The 19,465-nt window shown below is 42.1% G+C and overlaps 1 protein-coding gene across 6 annotated transcripts; it reads left to right on the forward strand.

Annotated features, from left to right (window-relative positions):
* The first annotated feature begins 5,508 nt into the window (after positions 1-5,508).
* Positions 5,509-15,651, forward strand: LOC135516347 (mucin-2-like). Of its 6 annotated transcripts, XM_064940594.1 has the most exons (11): positions 5,512-5,731; positions 10,501-10,632; positions 10,965-11,084; positions 11,461-11,529; positions 11,656-11,676; positions 11,783-11,827; positions 12,441-12,455; positions 12,831-12,932; positions 13,040-13,064; positions 13,456-13,538; positions 14,496-15,651. In XM_064940594.1, the coding sequence occupies exons 1-11, from the start codon at positions 5,668-5,670 to the stop codon at positions 14,507-14,509; spliced, it is 690 nt and encodes a 229-aa protein (XP_064796666.1). In that variant the 5' UTR covers positions 5,512-5,667; the 3' UTR covers positions 14,510-15,651. The 6 variants fall into 6 exon arrangements, with proteins under 6 accessions (XP_064796671.1, XP_064796667.1, XP_064796670.1 ...); XM_064940599.1 differs by lacking the exon at positions 10,965-11,084 and having other exon boundaries at positions 5,509-5,731; XM_064940595.1 differs by lacking the exon at positions 12,441-12,455 and having other exon boundaries at positions 5,510-5,731.
* Positions 15,652-19,465: the final 3,814 nt, after the last annotated feature.

Raw genomic sequence — 19,465 nt, forward strand, 5'->3', positions numbered from 1 at the left:
AATGCACTCCCAGGAATCCCAGTTCCACAATAAATGTTTGATTTGTTCGATAAAGTTCATAATTTATGTCCAAATACCTCCTTTTGTTAGCGTGCTTGGTAAACAAATCCAAACTCACGACGCGTGTGCAAGTCCAGCGGAAAGTACGGACGAAAAGTCCAAAAAGTTATATTACAGGTCGTAGAAACATGTCGAACGAAGTATAGAATCAATCTTTAGGATGTTTTTAACATAAATCTGCAATAATGTTCCAACCGGAGAATTACTTTGTCTGTACAAATGCAATGGAACAGAGCTAACTATCACGTTATCGCACGAGACTGAACTCGTGGCTCTCTGGCAGACCTCTTGACTCATTCCCCTCTCATTCGCCCCTCCTTCACAGTAGAAGCATCAAACAAGGTTCTAAAGACTGTTGACATCTAGTGGAAGCCTTAGGAAGTGCAATATGACGAAGGTATCTTCGATAGCCAATGAGTTGAAAACCTACAAACCTCAGATTTCCCACTTCCTGGTTGGATCTTTTCTCTGGTTTTTGCCTGCCATATGAGTTATGTTATACTCACAGACATCATTCAAATAGTTTTAGAAACTTCAGAATGTTTTCTATCCAAATATACTAATATGCATATCTTAGCTTCTGGGACTGAGTAGCAAGCAGTTTACTCTGGGCACCTCTGGGCACCTCTTATTCATCCAAGCTCCTCAATACTGCCCCCAGCCATAAGAAGTTAATTTACAGCATTTTCTTCACTCAAGTTCAGAACGGCTGACAGTCAAAACCCATACAGCGCTGTGAAGCGCATAGCCAGAGGTCTGACATCATGTATAGCGTGTTACTGTACAGCCACAGTGCTCCAATTTAGGCACTTATCAGTGCCCAAATCTGCCATTTTCAACCTGTACACAAGTACGAGTGTAAAGGGCTACAGCAATGTCTTAGCAGGCCAACTTTAAGGTGAGTAATGAACAGGTTATTTGGCCTTGACCGGTAATAAATAAGTGCACGGGAAATTAGGACTTGGCAGCACCAAGTAGAAAAGGTGTTTACTTTGGGAAAGCATTACATGGAGTATCAAAACACCTTTGTGTGTGTGGATGTGAAAGTTTAATTATTTTGCTATTAAAGGGGTTACATAAGTGTGGTTCGTTGCAAATATAATGTCCTTAATGAATCCGTTAGAAGGTATTATACAAAGTAACTTTATACACAACCTTTACCCAGTGTTATGCATCCAGTCCCCACTGAATGATGTGGGGAAATGTGACCCTAACCCTTTAACCCTTTTCCCAGAGAAAGCCTGTTCCTTTGGGAAGATGTGTAATGCCTGGGATGCTTTAGATATTTCCTTAACACACACATTCCCACCCTAATTCTGACCTTTGATCAATGGCTGTATTCCCACAGAGCAAAGTAAAATTACAATAGGGCCAGTCCCTTTACTTTTCTCTGAATTCCCCTTATTGTGATAAGAGCCATTTTGGGAATAGAAATCCAAGAAATTGCTAGATAGAACATGCCAGGAAACAGATTGTTATTCAATGGACCATAATAATAATAGTAACAACAATGATAATGGTCATTGATAGTAATTCGTCAAAAGATTGAAGCTCGGTTAATTCAATAAATTATACTGTATGTTGAGCAATGTTAGCTTTTTAAACCCACACTCTGTAAGATGTGCATATCATCAAGAAGAAGGCAATCAACATTAAGCTTTGGTGGGGCTCTGACAGTGTCACTTACAAGTCTGAGGTAAAGTTGTTGCCAGATTTTGAGTCCCTCCCAATGGCCCTTGTCAGATGTGTTCAGTACGTGAGTCACAATGCACACTGGAAGGAAGCGGGTTCTAACATCCTGTTTAGGGATAGCATTATAAATAAATGTTTTATTGTCACATACGCCGGATAGGTGCAGTGAAATGTGTTATTTTCCAGGGTCAGCGATAGTAGTACAGCACCCCTGGATTAAATTAGGGTTAAGTACCTTGCTCAAGGGCACATCGATAGATTTTTCACCTTGGGTATTCAAACTAGCGACCTTTCAGTTACTGGCCCAACGCGCTAACCGCTAGGCTACATACACTAGATGCATTCTTCATAAGAGTGAAGTGAATGTCACCCTCAATACAAATACACTGTTTGCTTGGGAATGTAATTGTAAGGTCATCTGCATGCGTGACACTCGTTTGAAAACAAAGAAGAATGGTAAACAGCATCAATAATATTCGATCTGCTTCGCACTCTTCCGCTTCTTGCATTTCTTCAACAATGAGCAGACTTCACGAATCCCTTTGAAAAAATGAATAATTTGTGTATTTGAATATATGAAACATGCAGTTGTTCACTGCCCATCTAAGAATGAGATCCCTTCACAAAGTGATGTGCTGTCTCTGCTCCTACTTTGTATTTGTCAAATAATAAGTTAAAATTATCATATTGATGGCTTTAAGTTGCTACAGGTGATGACGCTGAGCTGTAGCCTATTAGGCATTGTTGCAATAGAGTATTAGGTGATCTCCATAGTGCAATACATTTTGACAGTCATTTTGACATGTCCTTTTTTTTTTACATGGAACACTTGACAAAAAACTTTGACACTTAGTACCTTAAATTGATTTATCAAACCATATTGACTAAATTTCATTGGAATTGAATACATTTTCATTGCAATTATAGTTTACATAATAATATGATTACATAATACACCTAATAATTGTTTTAGGTGTATTTTGGAGTTATGGGAACAATTTACAGTACCAGTCAAAAGTTTGGACACACCTTCTCATTCAAGGGTTTTTGTTTATTTGTACTATTTTCTGTACTATGAAACCAAAAAATAGTAAAACAAATCAAAATATATTTTAGATTTTAGATTCTTCAAAGTAGCCACCCTTTGCCTTGATGACAGCTTTGCACAACTTGGCATTCTCTCAACCAGCTTCACCTGGAATGCTTTTCCAACAATCTTGAAGGAGTTCCCACATATTCTGAGCACTTGTTGGCTGCTTTTCCTTCTCTCTGAGGTCCGACTCTTCCCTAACCATCTCAATTGGGTTTAGGTTGGGTGATTGTGGAGGCCAGGTCATCTGATGTAGCACTCCATCACTCTCCTTCTTTGTCAAATAGCCCTTACACAGCCTGGAGGTGTGTTGGGTCATTGTCCTGTTGAAAAAAAATTCAAGCACACCCACACCATCACACCTCCTCCTCCATGCTTCACGGTGGGAACTACACATGCAGAGATCATCTGTTCGCCTACTCTGCATCTCACAAAGTTACGGTGGTTGGAACTTAAAATCTCAAATTTGGACTGGTCTAATGTCCGTTTCTTGGCCCAAGCAAGTCTCTTCTTCTTGTTGGTGTCCTTTAGTGGGGGTTTCTTTGCAGCAATTCGACCACGAAGGCCTGATTCACACAGTCTCCTCTGAACAGTTGATGTTGAGATGTGTCTCTTCCTTGAACTCTGTGAGGCATTTATTTGGGCTGCAATTTGTGAGGCTGGTAACTCTAATGAACGTATCCTCTGCAGCAGAGGTAACTCTGGGTCTTCCTTTCCTGTGGCAGTCCACATGAGAGCCACTTTCATCATAGCGTTTTTGTGACTGCACTTGAAGAAACTTTCAAAGTTCTTGAAGTATTCCAGATTGACTGACCTTCATGTCTTAACGTAATGATAGTCTGTCCTTTCTCTTTGCTTATTTGAGCTGTTCACGCCATAATATGGACTTGGTCTTTTACCAAATAGGGCTATCTTCTGTATACCACCCCTATCTTGTCACAACACAACTGATTGGCTCAAATGCATTCAGAAGGAAATACATTCCACAAATTAACTTTTAACAAGGCACACCTGTTAATTTAAATGCATTTCAGGTGACTACCTCATACAGCTGGTTGAGAGAATGCCAAGAGTGTGCAAAGCTGTCATGAAGGCAAAGGGTGGCTATTTGTAGAATCTCAAATATAACATATGTTTTGTTTTGTTTAACACTTTTTTGGTTACTACATGATTCCATATGTGTTATTTCATAATTTAGATGTCTTCACTATTTCTACAAGGTAGAAAATAGTACAAATAAAGAAAAACCCTTGAATGAGTAGGTGTGTCCAAACTTTTGACTGGTACTGTATTTGTTTAGGCCTTATTTTAATTTAGCAGATTCTCATTTACAACGACTTAGGGAAGACTTGCAGGAAATAAGCCTGTAAAATAAAGTGTACCGTCATCTCAGAAGGGAGGCAGGTTAGGAGAACAGGGACCAAGCCTGACCTGATTATTGAGGGAAGGGCTGATTAAAATGTATCATAATTTGCCAAGATAATCCACCCATTTGACAGGTATGGCATATCAAGAAGTTGATAACACAGCATGGTCATTACACAGGTGCACCTTGTGCTGGGGACAATAAAAGGCCACTCTAAAATGTGCATTTTTTTTGTCACACCCTGATCTGTTTCACCTTTCTTGTGCTTGTCTCCACCCTCCCTCCAGGTGTCGCTTGTTTTCCCCATTATCCCCTGTGCATTTATGCCTGTGTTTTCTGTTTGTCTGTTGCCAGTTCATCTTGTCAAACCGACCAGCGTGGTTTTCCTGTACGCCTGTGTTGCACTAGCCCTTGTTTTTCCTAGTTTTGCTGGTTTTGACCACTCTGCCTGCTTTGACCCTGCCTGCCTGCCATTCTGTACCTGTCTGACACTGCCCTGGATTACTGACCTCTGCCTCCCTGTCATTCTGTACCTTTCTGACTCTGGCCTGGATTACCGACAACGGCCTTCCCTTGACCTGTCTTTATCTTGCATAACTGCCCATTAAAACAAACTGGAACGAAGACGATGGGGTGTGCCTCTCACCATCTCATTAGAGTTTGGTGCTAAGTCCTAGCTAATAAAATGGTCAAATGAGAGATGCGACTGACCACTATATTGATTTCAATTACCGTGGTTCACAGAAGTGTAACAAATGTTAGCTTAAATGAGTATGTTTGAAAATGTTGGTGTCTCAAGGGTGAGCTGAACATGTTAAGTTTCAGACAACACTGTTTTCCTGAAAGCCCATCCTGAAGGGTATACTACAAAGCAACTTTGATAAACAACCAGAAATAACTATTGATTTTCTGGTTCATTAAGATAAACTTAGGTATATGTTGTTGGTTGTTGAGTCAATTAGAGCATGCTAATTTCAAGCTTATATTTCTACTAAACAAGCTATTTAAGAATATTAGCTGGTTAACTCCTTGATCCTACTGTACCCTCTGAACTGATACTGTACATGTTTCGGGTCATTCACAGCCCATCCTAGTCAGACACTTACTAAGACTCCTTCACACCAGTACGCCGCTCCTGCAACGTGAGGGCAGGAAAAAATAAGTCACAGGAGTTGGCGATGGAGTACAAACAGCCTTAAGGGCCGGTGTTCCTATCCAGGCTGGGGCCCCAGAAAGACTTCTCCCACTGGCCGAAGCAGCCTCCCCATCCTCTCCAGCCCCCAACCCTCCGCCCTCGAGGGAAACTCCTCTACTTCCTCCCCTTCTTTAAAGGATGTGCCAAAATAAGCAGCTATGGGCCAGACGATGAACACCTTTTCCACTGGTTGATAGCAGTGGCTCACACAGCTCTGAAGAACCCTAAGAAGCAGCCTGGAGGGGAACGCTCAGTAGAACCACCATGGACACCGTTAAGATAGCCTTACTCATCTTCCTTCTAACCTCGCTCCAGCTCCTCACAACAGGTAAGCCTACAGGGATGTTTAGACCTGCTTTTGGCAGTCCAAAATGACTACTAAGTGGCTTGTATAGGAGAGCGCACAAGGTGACAAAGGATTGTCTCAGACAGAAATGTCGAATTCAATTAATAATGGGTTTTAAAAGTTACACAGTTACGAAGTGTTTTACACTGGTGGACAGATGCGAGTTTTAGTCAGGCAAAATGGATGCTTGAAAAAATAGGCAAAAAGACTTGCCAGTAGTTGCATTGTATAGTGTTTTATGTTATTTTGTCTTGAGTAGAATAATTGCTTTTATTAGCTGTTGTGTTTACTTATTGTCTTAATCAGACTTGGTTTGCAAATAAAAAAATCTTGCATATGGACATGTGGTTCATTAAATATCTTATATAATAACACACGAAACACAACTGCCGATCACAATCAAGATATCCCGAACAGTGTGTTTGTGAGTTGAACTAAGAGAGGCTCACACTTTGAACATTTTTCCAGGGACGTCCAATGATGCCTATGTGCATTTTTCCGTTGGTACGAGCCTGAGATAAGAGCAGCATTGTTTTTTGTTGTTGTCGATTGGAATCTTGTGTAGTGCCCCCCCCCCCCAAAAAAAACCTGTATATTATCCTTGTCAGCCACGTGTGGAGGAAGGTACAGCCTTAACCCATTAATAAGGTGCTATGAATGTTAATAAAGTAGCATAACACTTCGGGTTAAGGTGTGTCAAGTATTACCAGGATAACTCAGAGACCTCCCCATGGTACAAGTCGCCCATGAGAGGCATATGGACATGAAGGTTGATAGGGAGATGCACCAAAGCTGTTTGCAGGACATTGAAACATCCATGTTTTACTAACAGTCAATTGTAAGACCAGATGCACACCGGAAAATAATCTTTATTAGGTGTGTGTGAGGAACACTGTTCAGCACATTGTGTGCTTTACACCTACACTGAGTGTATAAAACATTAAGAACACCTGCTCTTTCCATGACAGACTGACCAGGTGAAAGCTATGATCCCTTATTGATGTCACTTGTTAAATCCACTTCAATCAGTGTAGATTAAGGAGAAGTGACAAGTTAAATAAGGATTTTTAAGGTTAGAGACAATTGAGACATGGATTGTGTATGTGTGCCATTTAGAGGGTGAATGGGAAAGACAAAATGTTGAAGTGCCTTTGAACAGGGTATGGTAGTATGTGCCAGGCGCACATCCAGCCAACTTGACACAACTCTGGGAAACATTGGAGTCAACATGGGCCAGCATCCCTGTGGAACGCTTTGGACACCTTGTAGAGTCCATGTCCCGACGAATTAAGGCTGTTCTGATGGAAAAGAGGTGCAAATCAATATTAGGAAGGTATGCTTAAAATGTTACGTACTCTCCGTGTATATTTCAAGTCTCTGCAAGTTCAGTGAATTCATGCAACAAATTCATTTACATTACATTTACATTTAAGTCATTTGGCAGACGCTCTTATCCAGAGCGACTTACAAATTGGTGAATTCACCTTATGACATCCAGTGGAACAGCCACTTTACAATAGTCCATCTAAATCATTTAAGGGGGGTGAGAAGGATTACTTTATCCTATCCTAGGTATTCCTTAAAGAGGTGGGGTTTCAGGTGTCTCCGGAAGGTGGTGATTGACTCCGCTGTCCTGGCGTCGTGAGGAGTTTGTTCCACCATTGGGGGGCCAGAGCAGCGAACAGTTTTGACTGGGCTGAGCGGGAACTGTACTTCCTCAGTGGTAGGGAGGCGAGCAGGCCAGAGGTGGATGAACGCAGTGCCCTTGTTTGGGTGTAGGGCCTGATCAGAGCCTGGAGGTACTGCGGTGCCGTTCCCCTCACAGCTCCGTAGGCAAGCACCATGGTCTTGTAGCGGATGCGAGCTTCAACTGGAAGCCAGTGGAGAGAGCGGAGGAGCGGGGTGACGTGAGAGAACTTGGGAAGGTTGAACACCAGACGGGCTGCGGCGTTCTGGATGAGTTGTAGGGGTTTAATGGCACAGGCAGGGAGCCCAGCCAACAGCGAGTTGCAGTAATCCAGACGGGAGATGACAAGTGCCTGGATTAGGACCTGTGCCACTTCCTGTGTGAGGCAGGGTCGTACTCTGCGGATGTTGTAGTGCATGAACCTACAGGAACGGGCCACCGCCTTGATGTTAGTTGAGAACGACAGGGTGTTGTCCAGGATCACGCCAAGGTTCTTAGCGCTCTGGGAGGAGGACACAAAGGAGTTGTCAACTGTGATGGCGAGATCATGGAACGGGCAGTCCTTCCCCGGGAGGAAGAGCAGCTCCGTCTTGCCGAGGTTCAGCTTGAGGTGGTGATCCGTCATCCACACTGATATGTCTGCCAGACATGCAGAGATGCGATTTCGCCACCTGGTCATCAGAAGGGGAAAGGAGAAGATTAATTGTGTGTCGTCTGCATAGCAATGATAGGAGAGACCATGTGAGGTTATGACAGAGCCAAGTGACTTGGTGTATAGCGAGAATAGGAGAGGGCCTAGAACAGAGCCCTGGGGACACCAGTGGTGAGAGCGCGTGGTGAGGAGACAGATTCTCGCCACGCCACCTGGTAGGAGCGACCTGTCAGGTAGGACGCAATCCAAGCGTGGGCCGCGCCGGAGATGCCCAACTCGGAGAGGGTGGAGAGGAGGATCTGATGGTTCACAGTATCGAAGGCAGCCGATAGGTCTAGAAGGATGAGAGCAGAGGAGAGAGAGTTAGCTTTAGCAGTGCGGAGCGCCTCCGTGATACAGAGAAGAGCAGTCTCAGTTGAATGACTAGTCTTGAAACCTGACTGATTTGGATCAAGAAGGTCATTCTGAGAGAGATAGCGGGAGAGCTGGCCAAGGACGGCACGTTCAAGAGTTTTGGAGAGAAAAGAAAGAAGGGATACTGGTCTGTAGTTGTTGACATCGGAGGGATCGAGTGTAGGTTTTTTCAGAAGGGGTGCAACTCTCAACTCACTTAAGATTAGCCATCCTTGGCAATCTTTTCATGAGACATATTGCATCAGACAACACAGATAATAAGACAGGACGTATAGGAATAAAACACATTGTTTGACGTCCAGGCCGAGACAAATGAATGTGGTTACTGGGCTTGTGGAAAAAGAGGGCGTCTCCTGATTTGTTGTTTTGCTTGGAGCATATAGGCACAGATCCAGGACCTGCGCTGCCCAGAAAGGTGATTGGAGATGTAGATAGCCAGTGGGAACCAAACTGCTCCTTCTCTAGCAGAGGGTGAGAGATCATTGTCCTGACCATTTCGAAGTGAAATGATCCAATCGGCAGCAAATCTCCTTCCTGCATGAATGTAAACATCTGCAGGAAACACCTAAGCAAAGCCCTAGTGACTACAGTGCAAGCCTCTATGAAGTGGACAGAGATATTTTAGTTTTTTTTCCCTTGCAAATATGTCCCACCATAATATATACAAAACTAAATTGATAAAGAGTTCTCTTAGCAGGAAGTATCTGCTTACAATATATTATATTACATCTATAAAAAAAAACTAAACTCACTGAATGATATAATTGTTTTTGTCTGCCTCTCGCCTGTTGTTCACATGCTTCTTGTGTTACCACACAAAAATCAGCAGAACATTCAACAACAGGCAAACCATCAGGTAGGTCATATTTCAAGAGACAGTGATAGTAATTTCGAAAAAATCTCAGGTATTCCTTATTTTCTTTTTTATTACAAACAAAAAAATAACACTCAAGAGGCTGGTTGCATTTTAGGGTCTGAAAGATTCTCGCATCACATATGTTTATCCTGCTGCAGTTTTGTGATTTGAATCTTATTTTTTTTTTAATTTCACCTTTATTTAACTAGGTAGGCTAGTTGAGAACAAGTTTTCATTTGCAACTGCGACCTGGCCAAGATAAAGCATATCAGTGTGAACAGACAACACAGAGTTACACATGGAGTAAACAATTAACAAGTCAATAACACAGTAGAAAAAAAAGAGAGTCTATATACATTGTGTGCAAAAGGCATGAGGAGGTAGGCAAATAATTACAATTTTGCAGATTAACACTGGAGTGATAAATGATCAGATGGTCATGTACAGGTAGAGATATTGGTGTGCAAAAGAGCAGAAAAGTAAATAAATAAAAAACAGTATGGGGATGAGGTAGGTAAAATTGGGTGGGCTATTTACCGATAAGACTATGTACAGCTGCAGCGATCGGTTAGCTGCTCAGATAGCAGATGTTTGAAGTTGGTGAGGGAGAGAAAAGTCTCCAACTTCAGCGATCTTTGCAATTCGTTCCAGTCACAGGCAGCAGAGAACTGGAACGAAAGGCGGCCAAATGAGGTGTTGGCTTTAGGGATGATCAGTGAGATACACCTGCTGGAGTGCGTGCTACGGGTGGGTGTTGCCATCGTGACCAGTGAACTGAGATACGGCGGAGCTTTACCTAGCATGGACTTGTAGATGACATGGAACCAGTGGGTCTGGCGACGAATATGTAGCGAGGGCCAGCCGACTAGAGCATACAGGTCGCAGTGGTTGGTGGTATAAGGTGCTTTAGTGACAAAACGGATGGCACTGTGATGAACTGCATCCAGTTTGCTGAGTAGAGTGTTGGAAGCTATTTTGTAGATGACGTCGCCGAAGTCGAGGATCGGTAGGATAGTCAGTTTTACTAGGGTAAGTTTGGCGGCGTGAGTGAAGGAGGCTTTGTTGCAGAATACACAACAAAGCCTCTACACAACAAAGCCTCTACACTACTGAGTTAGAACATCTTTGATCTGTCATCACAGAAACTACGACACCCGTCACGACTGTTCCTCTTTCCACTGTCAAGAACCTTGGTGCAAATGTTACTGCAACCAGCGTTACTGCAACCAGCGTTACTGCAACCAGCGTTACTGCAACCAGTGTGACCCCAACCAGTAAGTCAAATAAAAACTTTTCAAAACATGGTCTAATGTTACAATGTTCTAGTTCAAATAAGTGTCAGAACATTAGGACATTGTAACATTAAAAAGTGTTCCATCTTTAGAGATAGGTACAGTATGCTGGTTTAGAAACTGCTGTTAACACAGTATCATAAAATGCATCATACCGGCTGTATTTCTGTATTTTGAAAGTGATATATCTTGTAAACTTGATTGCTGTCATGCAAAACATTTTTTGGACTATATCAATAATGGACTAATGAAACAAACACCAAAATATTGTTTTTGTGGTGGAATTTTCCTTTAAGACTGATTTTGCATTCCAGAGAATTCTCCCTGGAATTCTACCACAGCGCTTGCTACATCAACAGTAACAGAAAATACAAAAATGTCATCCTCACCCCAAGTCCCAGTGAATTCCGCATCTCCATATACTAAGGATATTGGTGAGACTTCATAGACATTTCCTTTAAAATGGCTATTGAAATGTAATTCTGTCTTCTCTGTAAACTTTATTTTTATGACAGAGGTCCTACATCATACAATAGGTCTGATGTGCTCACATGGGATTGTGCAATAAGCTCTACAGATGTGAAAAAATACAGATAATAGCCAGGGTTCGAACATATATATACATCATCTCGGAGTGCTGATTTAGGATCAGTCTTGTCTTTCAGGTCCCAATGAATAAGATTACATGGACAGGGAGGACCTGATCCTACTGTAGATCAGCTCTCCTACTCTGACAAGCTTAATACTGGCTCAGATCTTTTAAAATGTTAGACATTTTCTGAACGAGTGCATTCTACCTCGTTCGCACAGGAACACAAGGGACCCAGGCCCCAACAACTGTTACCAAGAGTGACTCACTAAACACAACCACCATTTCAGGTAGGAGAAGATTTGTTTACCCTCTCTCAAATCACAATAGAGATAGGCTAGAGGATAGCAAGTACTGCATTGGGTTAATGATACCATGACCCCATAACAATGTTTTGCCATGAATGTTGTCTTCAGGTTCAGAGGATGAAAATACAGGTAAGTCTAAAGCACCATCACTGTCCCTCAGTGCACTATTTTGTCCACTACCTGTGTAGGAAGACACGATGGTATAATGATAAAAATGACAATTTTTTTCCCCCAGGTCAAGATAGAGTCATGGACAATAAGAATACGGATCAAGATGTCGGTACGTCCTCTACTACCATCGTCTGTATAGGAATAAACTCACATTTTCACGAATGGTGCTCCGTTTTCCTTGCACTGAAAAATACACGGTCCGCAAAATAACCATAACATTTTAAATGGACACATTATCCAGATGACAAGTTACCTACACCATATATACAAAAGTATGTGGACACCCTTTCAAATTAATGGATTCGGCTATTTCAGCCACACCCGTTGCCGACAGGAGTATAAGATCGAGCACACCGCCATGCATTCTCCATAGACAAACATTGGCAGTGGAACGGCCTTAATGAAGAGCTCAGTGACTTTCAATATGGCACCGTCATAGGACACCACCTTTCCAACAAGTCACCTTTCTGTCCTGCTTAGAGCTGCCCCGATCAACTGTAAGGGCTGTTGTAGTGAAGCAGTAAAGGGGGGGATCAACTCCATATCAATGCCCATGATTTTGGAATGAGATGTTCGACGAGCAGGTGTCCACATACTTGAGGGTATGTAGGGTATTATGTAACTAGCATCCCCTTCTCGTGGTCATCGAAAGTTCAGTTACCGCATAAATCACACTGCAGAGTTTTACTGAAGTTTTACGTTATGTTGTTGTTTTCTACCAGGTCAACAGGCTGGAGGTGAGAGACGGAAACTCCTAAATCAATTAATGTAGCACCTTTATGGACTCATTTACCTCAGCATCTAATGTTCTACCACACCCACCAGAGGGTGCACACACTTCAAATTTGACTGGGTTGTGTGTGTGTGTGTGTGTGTGTGTGTGTGTGTGTGTGTGTGTGTGTGTGTGTGTGTGTGTGTGTGTGTGTGCACGCGCGTGCGTGCGTGCGTGTGTGTGCAAAGTCAAAAATCAAGCCATGTTTGATTACAAATCATCATAAATTGCCTACATTACACATTGTCCCAACAATGGTACTAATCCAACTTCTCATGGGATGTGAAAAACAACAGTTTTGTCTGCCACACTAAAAGATATACCTCCTCTTTGTCTTCAGATAAGAACCTGCTGTGGATTCTTTTGCCAGTCCTGGTACTTGTGGGGGCTGTTGTCGTGGTACTTCTGAAAAGTAAATGCATGAAGGACCACGATCACACAGGTACTACTCAATGACTGAAACAGCTGTGACTCTACACAGCATTATGTCTACATACTCATTACAAACTAAATAGCACTCATTATTCCATGTTTTTTGTCCCTGAACAGAGATAACTGATAATGGAACAGAAAAGTAAGTATAGTCGTTGTACATAAAGATAGGACTCCATTTGAACAGTTCAATTATAAACTGGGTGGTTCAGGTCCTGAATGCCGATTGGCTGAAAGCTGTGGTATATCAGACCGTATACCATGTGTATGACAGAACATTTATTTTTACCGTTCTAATTAACCAGTTTATAACAGCAACAAGGCACCTCTGGGGTTTGTGGTATATTGCTAATATACCACGGCTAAGGGCTGTATCCAGGCACTCCGAGTTGCGTTGTGCTTAAGAACTGCCCTTAGCCGTGGTATATTGGCCATATACCACACCCCCTTAGGCCTTATTGTTTAAATATACAGTGATCTTGTCAAAAAATACTATTTTACCACCAATATGCCGTGCTGTCTCCTCTTTGCAGTGCCTCTTTCCAGAGCAGGCCGGACAATGCCAAAGATGGTGTCATGCTTCTCGGGGTGAAGTCTTCAGGCGGTGAAGACAATGGTACGTTTAAACTGTTTACTTACTGAGCATTGTCAAACGGTGAAGCGCTGTTATACTGTAAACTTCCAGCAGCTCTGGTGAATGCATAACCAGGCCATTGCAGTAAAGCTTGGCTCGGCTCAGTAGTGTGAAAATATTATAACAAGCAATTAGTCTATTCAGTTCCCTCGACTCCTCCCCTTCAAGTGAAGTAAAGACCAGGAGGAACACTTCAATAAAATTGTAAAATGTTCAAGAGAATCATAGTCTTCTACTTAACTTTCCCAAGTTCTCGCACTCATTTCCACCATTCCTCTACATTACAACTGTTTCATCAGGCGTGGACCTGCAATTATTGCAGTGAAGCCTGGAGCTTTTAATATCTCATTGTGCACATTCAGTAAATTATCTTGGGCTGCAGAGAACAGGGGAAGGTGTTTCCTGTGTGTTTGCCCTATTGTGTGGCTCCCTGGGCCGGCAAATGTCAATGTGCCCTGGGCAGACCCTGTGTGTAGTTTGCACATCAGGCATAAATAGGCCTACCTCCCCAAATGGGAATTTGGCTTAAAATCCCTACCTTCCTCCCTTTTCACTGTAATCAGAGCCTCTATCTGTTTGCTGGTAAACTCTGATATCTGAACAATAATACAACACTGAACTCTACTGTTCTGTTGAGCAACCACGAAGCAAACACACCAGGGCTGAGTTCAACAGGACGCAACATTATGGAACATTCAGATAGAAATGTACTATACAGAACAAGGATGCCTCTGTCATTTAAAATAAGGAATCACGCTATCTCTATTCCTGGCATTTCTATCTGCAACGTTCAACAACGTTTGGCTACTGATCGTGGCTCTGGATATTCCTATTCTAATGCGAGGGATGTTGTAATATAACCACACCTGTCAAATTAGATCCTGGGTTAGGGTTTTATAATACATAACCAGTTTGTTCATTTTGAACTCTCCATTTCAGCTGCTGCAAGATAAAAGGGAGGCCATCCCATTCGAAAGGACCAATGGATGAGGACAAGCTCTTACAACCAAAAAATGGTCCAGATCCCTTCACCTTCAACGACCTAAACCTCATGGACTATCAAATACAGCGTCACAGAATCACAAAATTTACTAAAGTGGGAACATTTGTATATGGTTTGTGAGTATTGTAGGATATGGGGTTCCTAACTGAACATGTGTCTGTTAGATGGTATAGCATGTTTTATTATGTACTTCATTGTTTTGTGTATTCCTATTTTGATGGTAATTTAGTCAAGAAGGAAATGTGATTTTAATTTAATCAAGACCAACATACAGACATTTTAGTCAGGAAAACGATGCTGGATTCTGAATTAACATGAATAAATTAACCCAAATTCTCATTGTCTGAGTATAAGATGATTGTCTCACCCCTGTATTCAAGATACTGGTTTTGATTTGATTAAATCACCCAAACATGCATGAAATCCAAATGTACTGAACCTGAATTCAACACACAATTCATCTATTTAAACCAGTTAGTGACCAGTACACATGGTTAACAAGTGTTTGTATGCTTTAAATCTGTTTAAAATAAATATTTAGTTTTCAGTGTAAATGCCAGGATTGTAAAGATGAGCTTTTTTACCAGTATGTTTCCTGCTTTTGAACAAGTTATTTTGTATATTAGCTGTTGCTTGTCAGCAAACCTTTGTCAAATGTTTCCCAAGGAGGGTTGGGTTTGTTTAAATCACAGATGTATGTTTCCCAAGGAGGGTTGGGTTTGTTTAAATCACAGATGTATGTTTCCCAAGGAGGGTTGGGTTTGTTTGAATCACAGATGTATGTTTCCCAAGGAGGGTTGGGTTTGTTTAAATCACAGATGTACGTTTCCCAAGGAGGGTTGGGTTTGTTTGAATCACAGATGTATGTTTTACAACATTTGGGGTTAAAGCAAATAAACTAACTGTGTTTATTTTTTGTAACGGAGCAAATCCATAAGATTTCCCTCTGGTCAAAGATTATTTGAATTTCTCAAATACAGAACAGCGCTGTTTTACTGATCGGCATTGGTTGAATATTTGTTGTTTTGCACCTGTACATGCTAACATAACATTGGCGCCATTATACAATGAATAAAGTTCATGTTGATTTTGGATGTTGACTACACCTGGCTACACACCATATCTGATTTATTTGAATGTGTTGAGTTATATAATGCACCATTGGTTCTTAACGGTATGCAATTAAGCAGGCCTTATAAGCATATCGTATTCCCAAATAGTAAACACGTTTTTAATAGACAGCAAAGTCCAGGCCCAGCTGCTCCCATCACTCCTGGAGGGTTTAGTTCCAACCAGGTTGTCTTTCTTTGTCGTCAAACTGCACAGATTATCAGATCTCACAATGATTTGTCTGAGAAACCATTTGAATAGGCTATATTATAACACACGCTTAGTAATCTTCTGAGATGCGTAGCATCTAGAGCCTACTTGATTCGCCACCTGTAAAATGTCTAATTTATCAAAATAAACAACATGGCTAATGTAGCCTGGTAACCTTTCAGAACTGCACAGCCGAAGAATAGCACACCAAAGAGGGTATTGTCCCTTTACGAGACATTACCCTCACTGGGGGGCGAACAGGGAGGAAGCGGTGATGAGGGTGGTGAAAAACTGAAGAGTGCTGCTAGTGCAACTGGTGATGATGAGGAAGGAGCGTCTGCGATATGTAGGTCTTCAAAGGTAAGCATAGAGTTGTTGTCCATCCAGACACTCAACCTCTCAGTGCAGGCCCTGATAGAAAGGGTGGACAGACTCCAAGGAATAATCTCTTATTGGGCAGGTGGAACATAAGAGACTATTCGGATGTACTCCAGTTCTCTCCGAGAATGCTGACTAGGAACACTATGATACACCAGCCAGACCAACAATCACACTGACTCCTCAACAAAAAAGACCATGATACAGCGTTAATATGTATTAAAACATTCAAAGATATGAGCCAGGGAATGACCCCAGAGGACACCTCATAGACTACTATAACTCCCTACCCATGGAGCTTAGCTACTCATTGCCATTTGTTAATTAGGTTTTGCAGAAGCAGTAGCTACTCTTCCTGGGGTCCACAAAACATGAAAAGTAACAAAACACATTTTAAATTACAACGGTATGCAATACAACTAAAAAAGGAATACAAACAATACAACTGAAAAAGTATGTGTTTGTGTGTGTGTGTGTCACAGTCCCCGCGTTTCCATGAGTTGTTTAATCCATTTTTTAAAAGGTAATTTCATTGTTTGCTTGAGTAATTGGACATGGGAGTGCCATTAGAATCATGGCTCTGTATAAAACTGTGTGTTGCCGTGAATTTTTGTTTTGAACTTGGGGACTGTGAAGAGACCCCTGGTGGCATGTCTTGTGGGGAATGTACAGGTGTCTGAGCTGAATGTTATTCAATTATGCAAACAATCTGGAATTTGTCACAGTAATATTTATCGTATAAACTAGAAGAGAAGTAGTTAATCTCTTGTCAACCCTCAACCATCTCAACATGGCACTGGGTCACCTCCGTTGCTTTGGCTGCATGTTTGGGGTCATTGTCCTGCTGGAATGTAAAATCTTCGCCCCAGTCTAAGGTTGTTTGCACACTAAAGCAGGTTCTCATCAAGGATTTGCCTGTATATGGGTCCATTCATTGTTCCCTCTGTCCTTACCAGTCTCCCAGTCCCTGCCACTGAAAAGCATGGTAGGAATGTGTTGGATGGGTAATGAGCTATGCCTGGTTTTCTCCAAACATAGCACTTTGCATTCAGGACAAAGAGTACAATTTTTGTTTCATCAGACCACATCATCTTTTGACTTGGGCTCTCACAGTCTTTCGTGTGTCTTTTTGCAAACTCCAGGCGTGCTGTCATATGCCCTTTTCTCAGGAGAGGCTTCCATCTGGCCACCCTCCCATGAAGCACAGATTGGTGAAGTGCTGTAGAGACTTTGTCCTTCTGGCAGGTTCTCCCATCTCAGCCAAGGAACTCTGTAGTTCTCTCAGAGTGGACATTGGTTTCTTGGTCACCTCCCTGACCAAGGTCCTTCTTGCCCGGTTGCTCAAATTGGTTGGATGGCCAGCTCGAGGCATAGTCTGGGTAATTCCATATTTTTTTCAATTTCCCAATGATGTGCTCTTGGAAAATGTCAACACTTTAGAAATTGTTTTATACCCTTCCCTAAATATATGCCTCATCACAATTCTATCTCAGGGATTTAGAGATAGTTCTTGGACGTCTTCCATTTAAGAATGATGGAGGCGGCTGTGTTCTTGGGGATCTTCAATGCTGATCTATGATCTATGTCTTGACACAATCCTGTCTGGGAGCTCTAATGACAATTCCTTCAACCTCATGTCTTGGTTTCTGTTCTGACATGCACTGTCAACTGTGGGACTTTAAATAGACAGGTATGTTTTTTTCTAAATCATTTCAGAACAATTGAATTGGCCAGTGTTGGACTCCAATCAAGTTGTAGTGACATCTCAAGGATGATAAAAGAAAATTGGATGCACCTTTCAGCTCAATATGGAGTGGCATAGCAAAGGGGTATGAATACTTACAGTGGGGCAAAAAAGTATTTAGTCAGCTACCAATTGTGCAGGTTCTCCCACTTAAAAATATGAGAGAGGCCTGTAATTTTCATCATAGGTACACTTCAACTATGACAGACAAAATGAAGAAAAAAAATTCAGAAAATCACATTGTAGGATTTTTTATGAATTTATTTGCAAATTATGGTGGAAAATAAGTATTTGGTCACCTACAAACAAGCAAGATTTCTGGCTCTCACAGACCTGTAACTTCTTCTTTAAGAGGATCCTCTGTCCTCCACTCGTTAACTGTATTAAGGGCACCTGTTTGAACTTGTTATCAGTATAAAAGACACCTGTCCACAACCTCAAACAGTCTCACTCCAAACTCCACTATGGCCAAGACCAAAGAGCTGTCAAAGGACACCAGAAACAAAATTGTAGACCTGCACCAGGCTGGGAAGACTGAATCTGCAATAGGTAAGGAGCTTGGTTTGAAGAAATCAACTGTGGGAGCAATTATTAGGAAATGGAAGACATACAAGACCACTGATAATCTCCCTTGATCTGGGGCTCCACGCAAGATGTCACCCCGTGGGGTCAAAATGATCACAAGAATGGTGAGCAAAAATCTCAGAACCACACGGGGGGCCTAGTGAATGACCTGCAGAGAGCTGGGACCCCAAGTAACAAAGCCTACCATCAATAACACACTATGCCACCAGGGACTCAAATCCTGCAGTGCCAGACATGTCCCCCTGCTTAAGCCAGTACATGTCCAGGCCCGTCTGAAGTTTGCTAGAGAGCATTTGGATGATCCAGAAGAAGATTGGGAGAATGTCATATGGTCAGATGAAACCAAAATATAACTTTTTGGTAAAAACTCAACTCGTCGTGTTTGGAGGATAAAGAATTCTGAGTCGCATCCAAAGAACACCATACCTACTGTGAAGCATGGGGGTGGAAACATCATGCTTTGGGGCTGTTTTTCTGCAAAGGGACCAGGACGACTGATCCGTGTAAAGGAAAGAATGAATGGGGCCATGTATTGTGAGATTTTGAGTGAAAACCTCCTTCCATCAGCAAGGACATTGAAGATGAAACGTGGCTGGGTCTTTCAGCATGACAACGATCCCAAACACACCACCCGGGCAACGAAGGAGTGGCTTCATAAGAAGCATTTCAAGGTCCTGGAGTGGCCTAGCCAGTCTCCAGATCTCAACCCCATAGAAAATCTTTGGAGGGAGTTGAAAGTCTGTGTTGCCCAGCAACAGCCCCAAAACATCACTGCTCTAGAGGAGATCTGCATGGAGGAATGGGCCAAAATACCAGCAACAGTGTGTGGAAACCTTGTGAAGACTTACAGAAAACGTTTGACCTCTGTCATTGCCAACA

This window comes from Oncorhynchus masou, chromosome 27 (genome assembly GCF_036934945.1).
Source record: "Oncorhynchus masou masou isolate Uvic2021 chromosome 27, UVic_Omas_1.1, whole genome shotgun sequence".
NCBI classification, from domain to species: domain Eukaryota; kingdom Metazoa; phylum Chordata; class Actinopteri; order Salmoniformes; family Salmonidae; genus Oncorhynchus; species Oncorhynchus masou.

Bases quoted from the DNA above. Each gene is read 5' to 3' on its own strand.
- LOC135516347 (XM_064940594.1), top strand. From the start codon at position 5,668: ATGGACACCGTTAAGATAGCCTTACTCATCTTCCTTCTAACCTCGCTC. The intron at 11,530-11,655 runs GTAGGAGAAGAT...TGTTGTCTTCAG, and splicing joins AAACACAACCACCATTTCAG to GTTCAGAGGATGAAAATACA. The intron at 11,677-11,782 runs GTAAGTCTAAAG...TTTTTCCCCCAG, and splicing joins TTCAGAGGATGAAAATACAG to GTCAAGATAGAGTCATGGAC.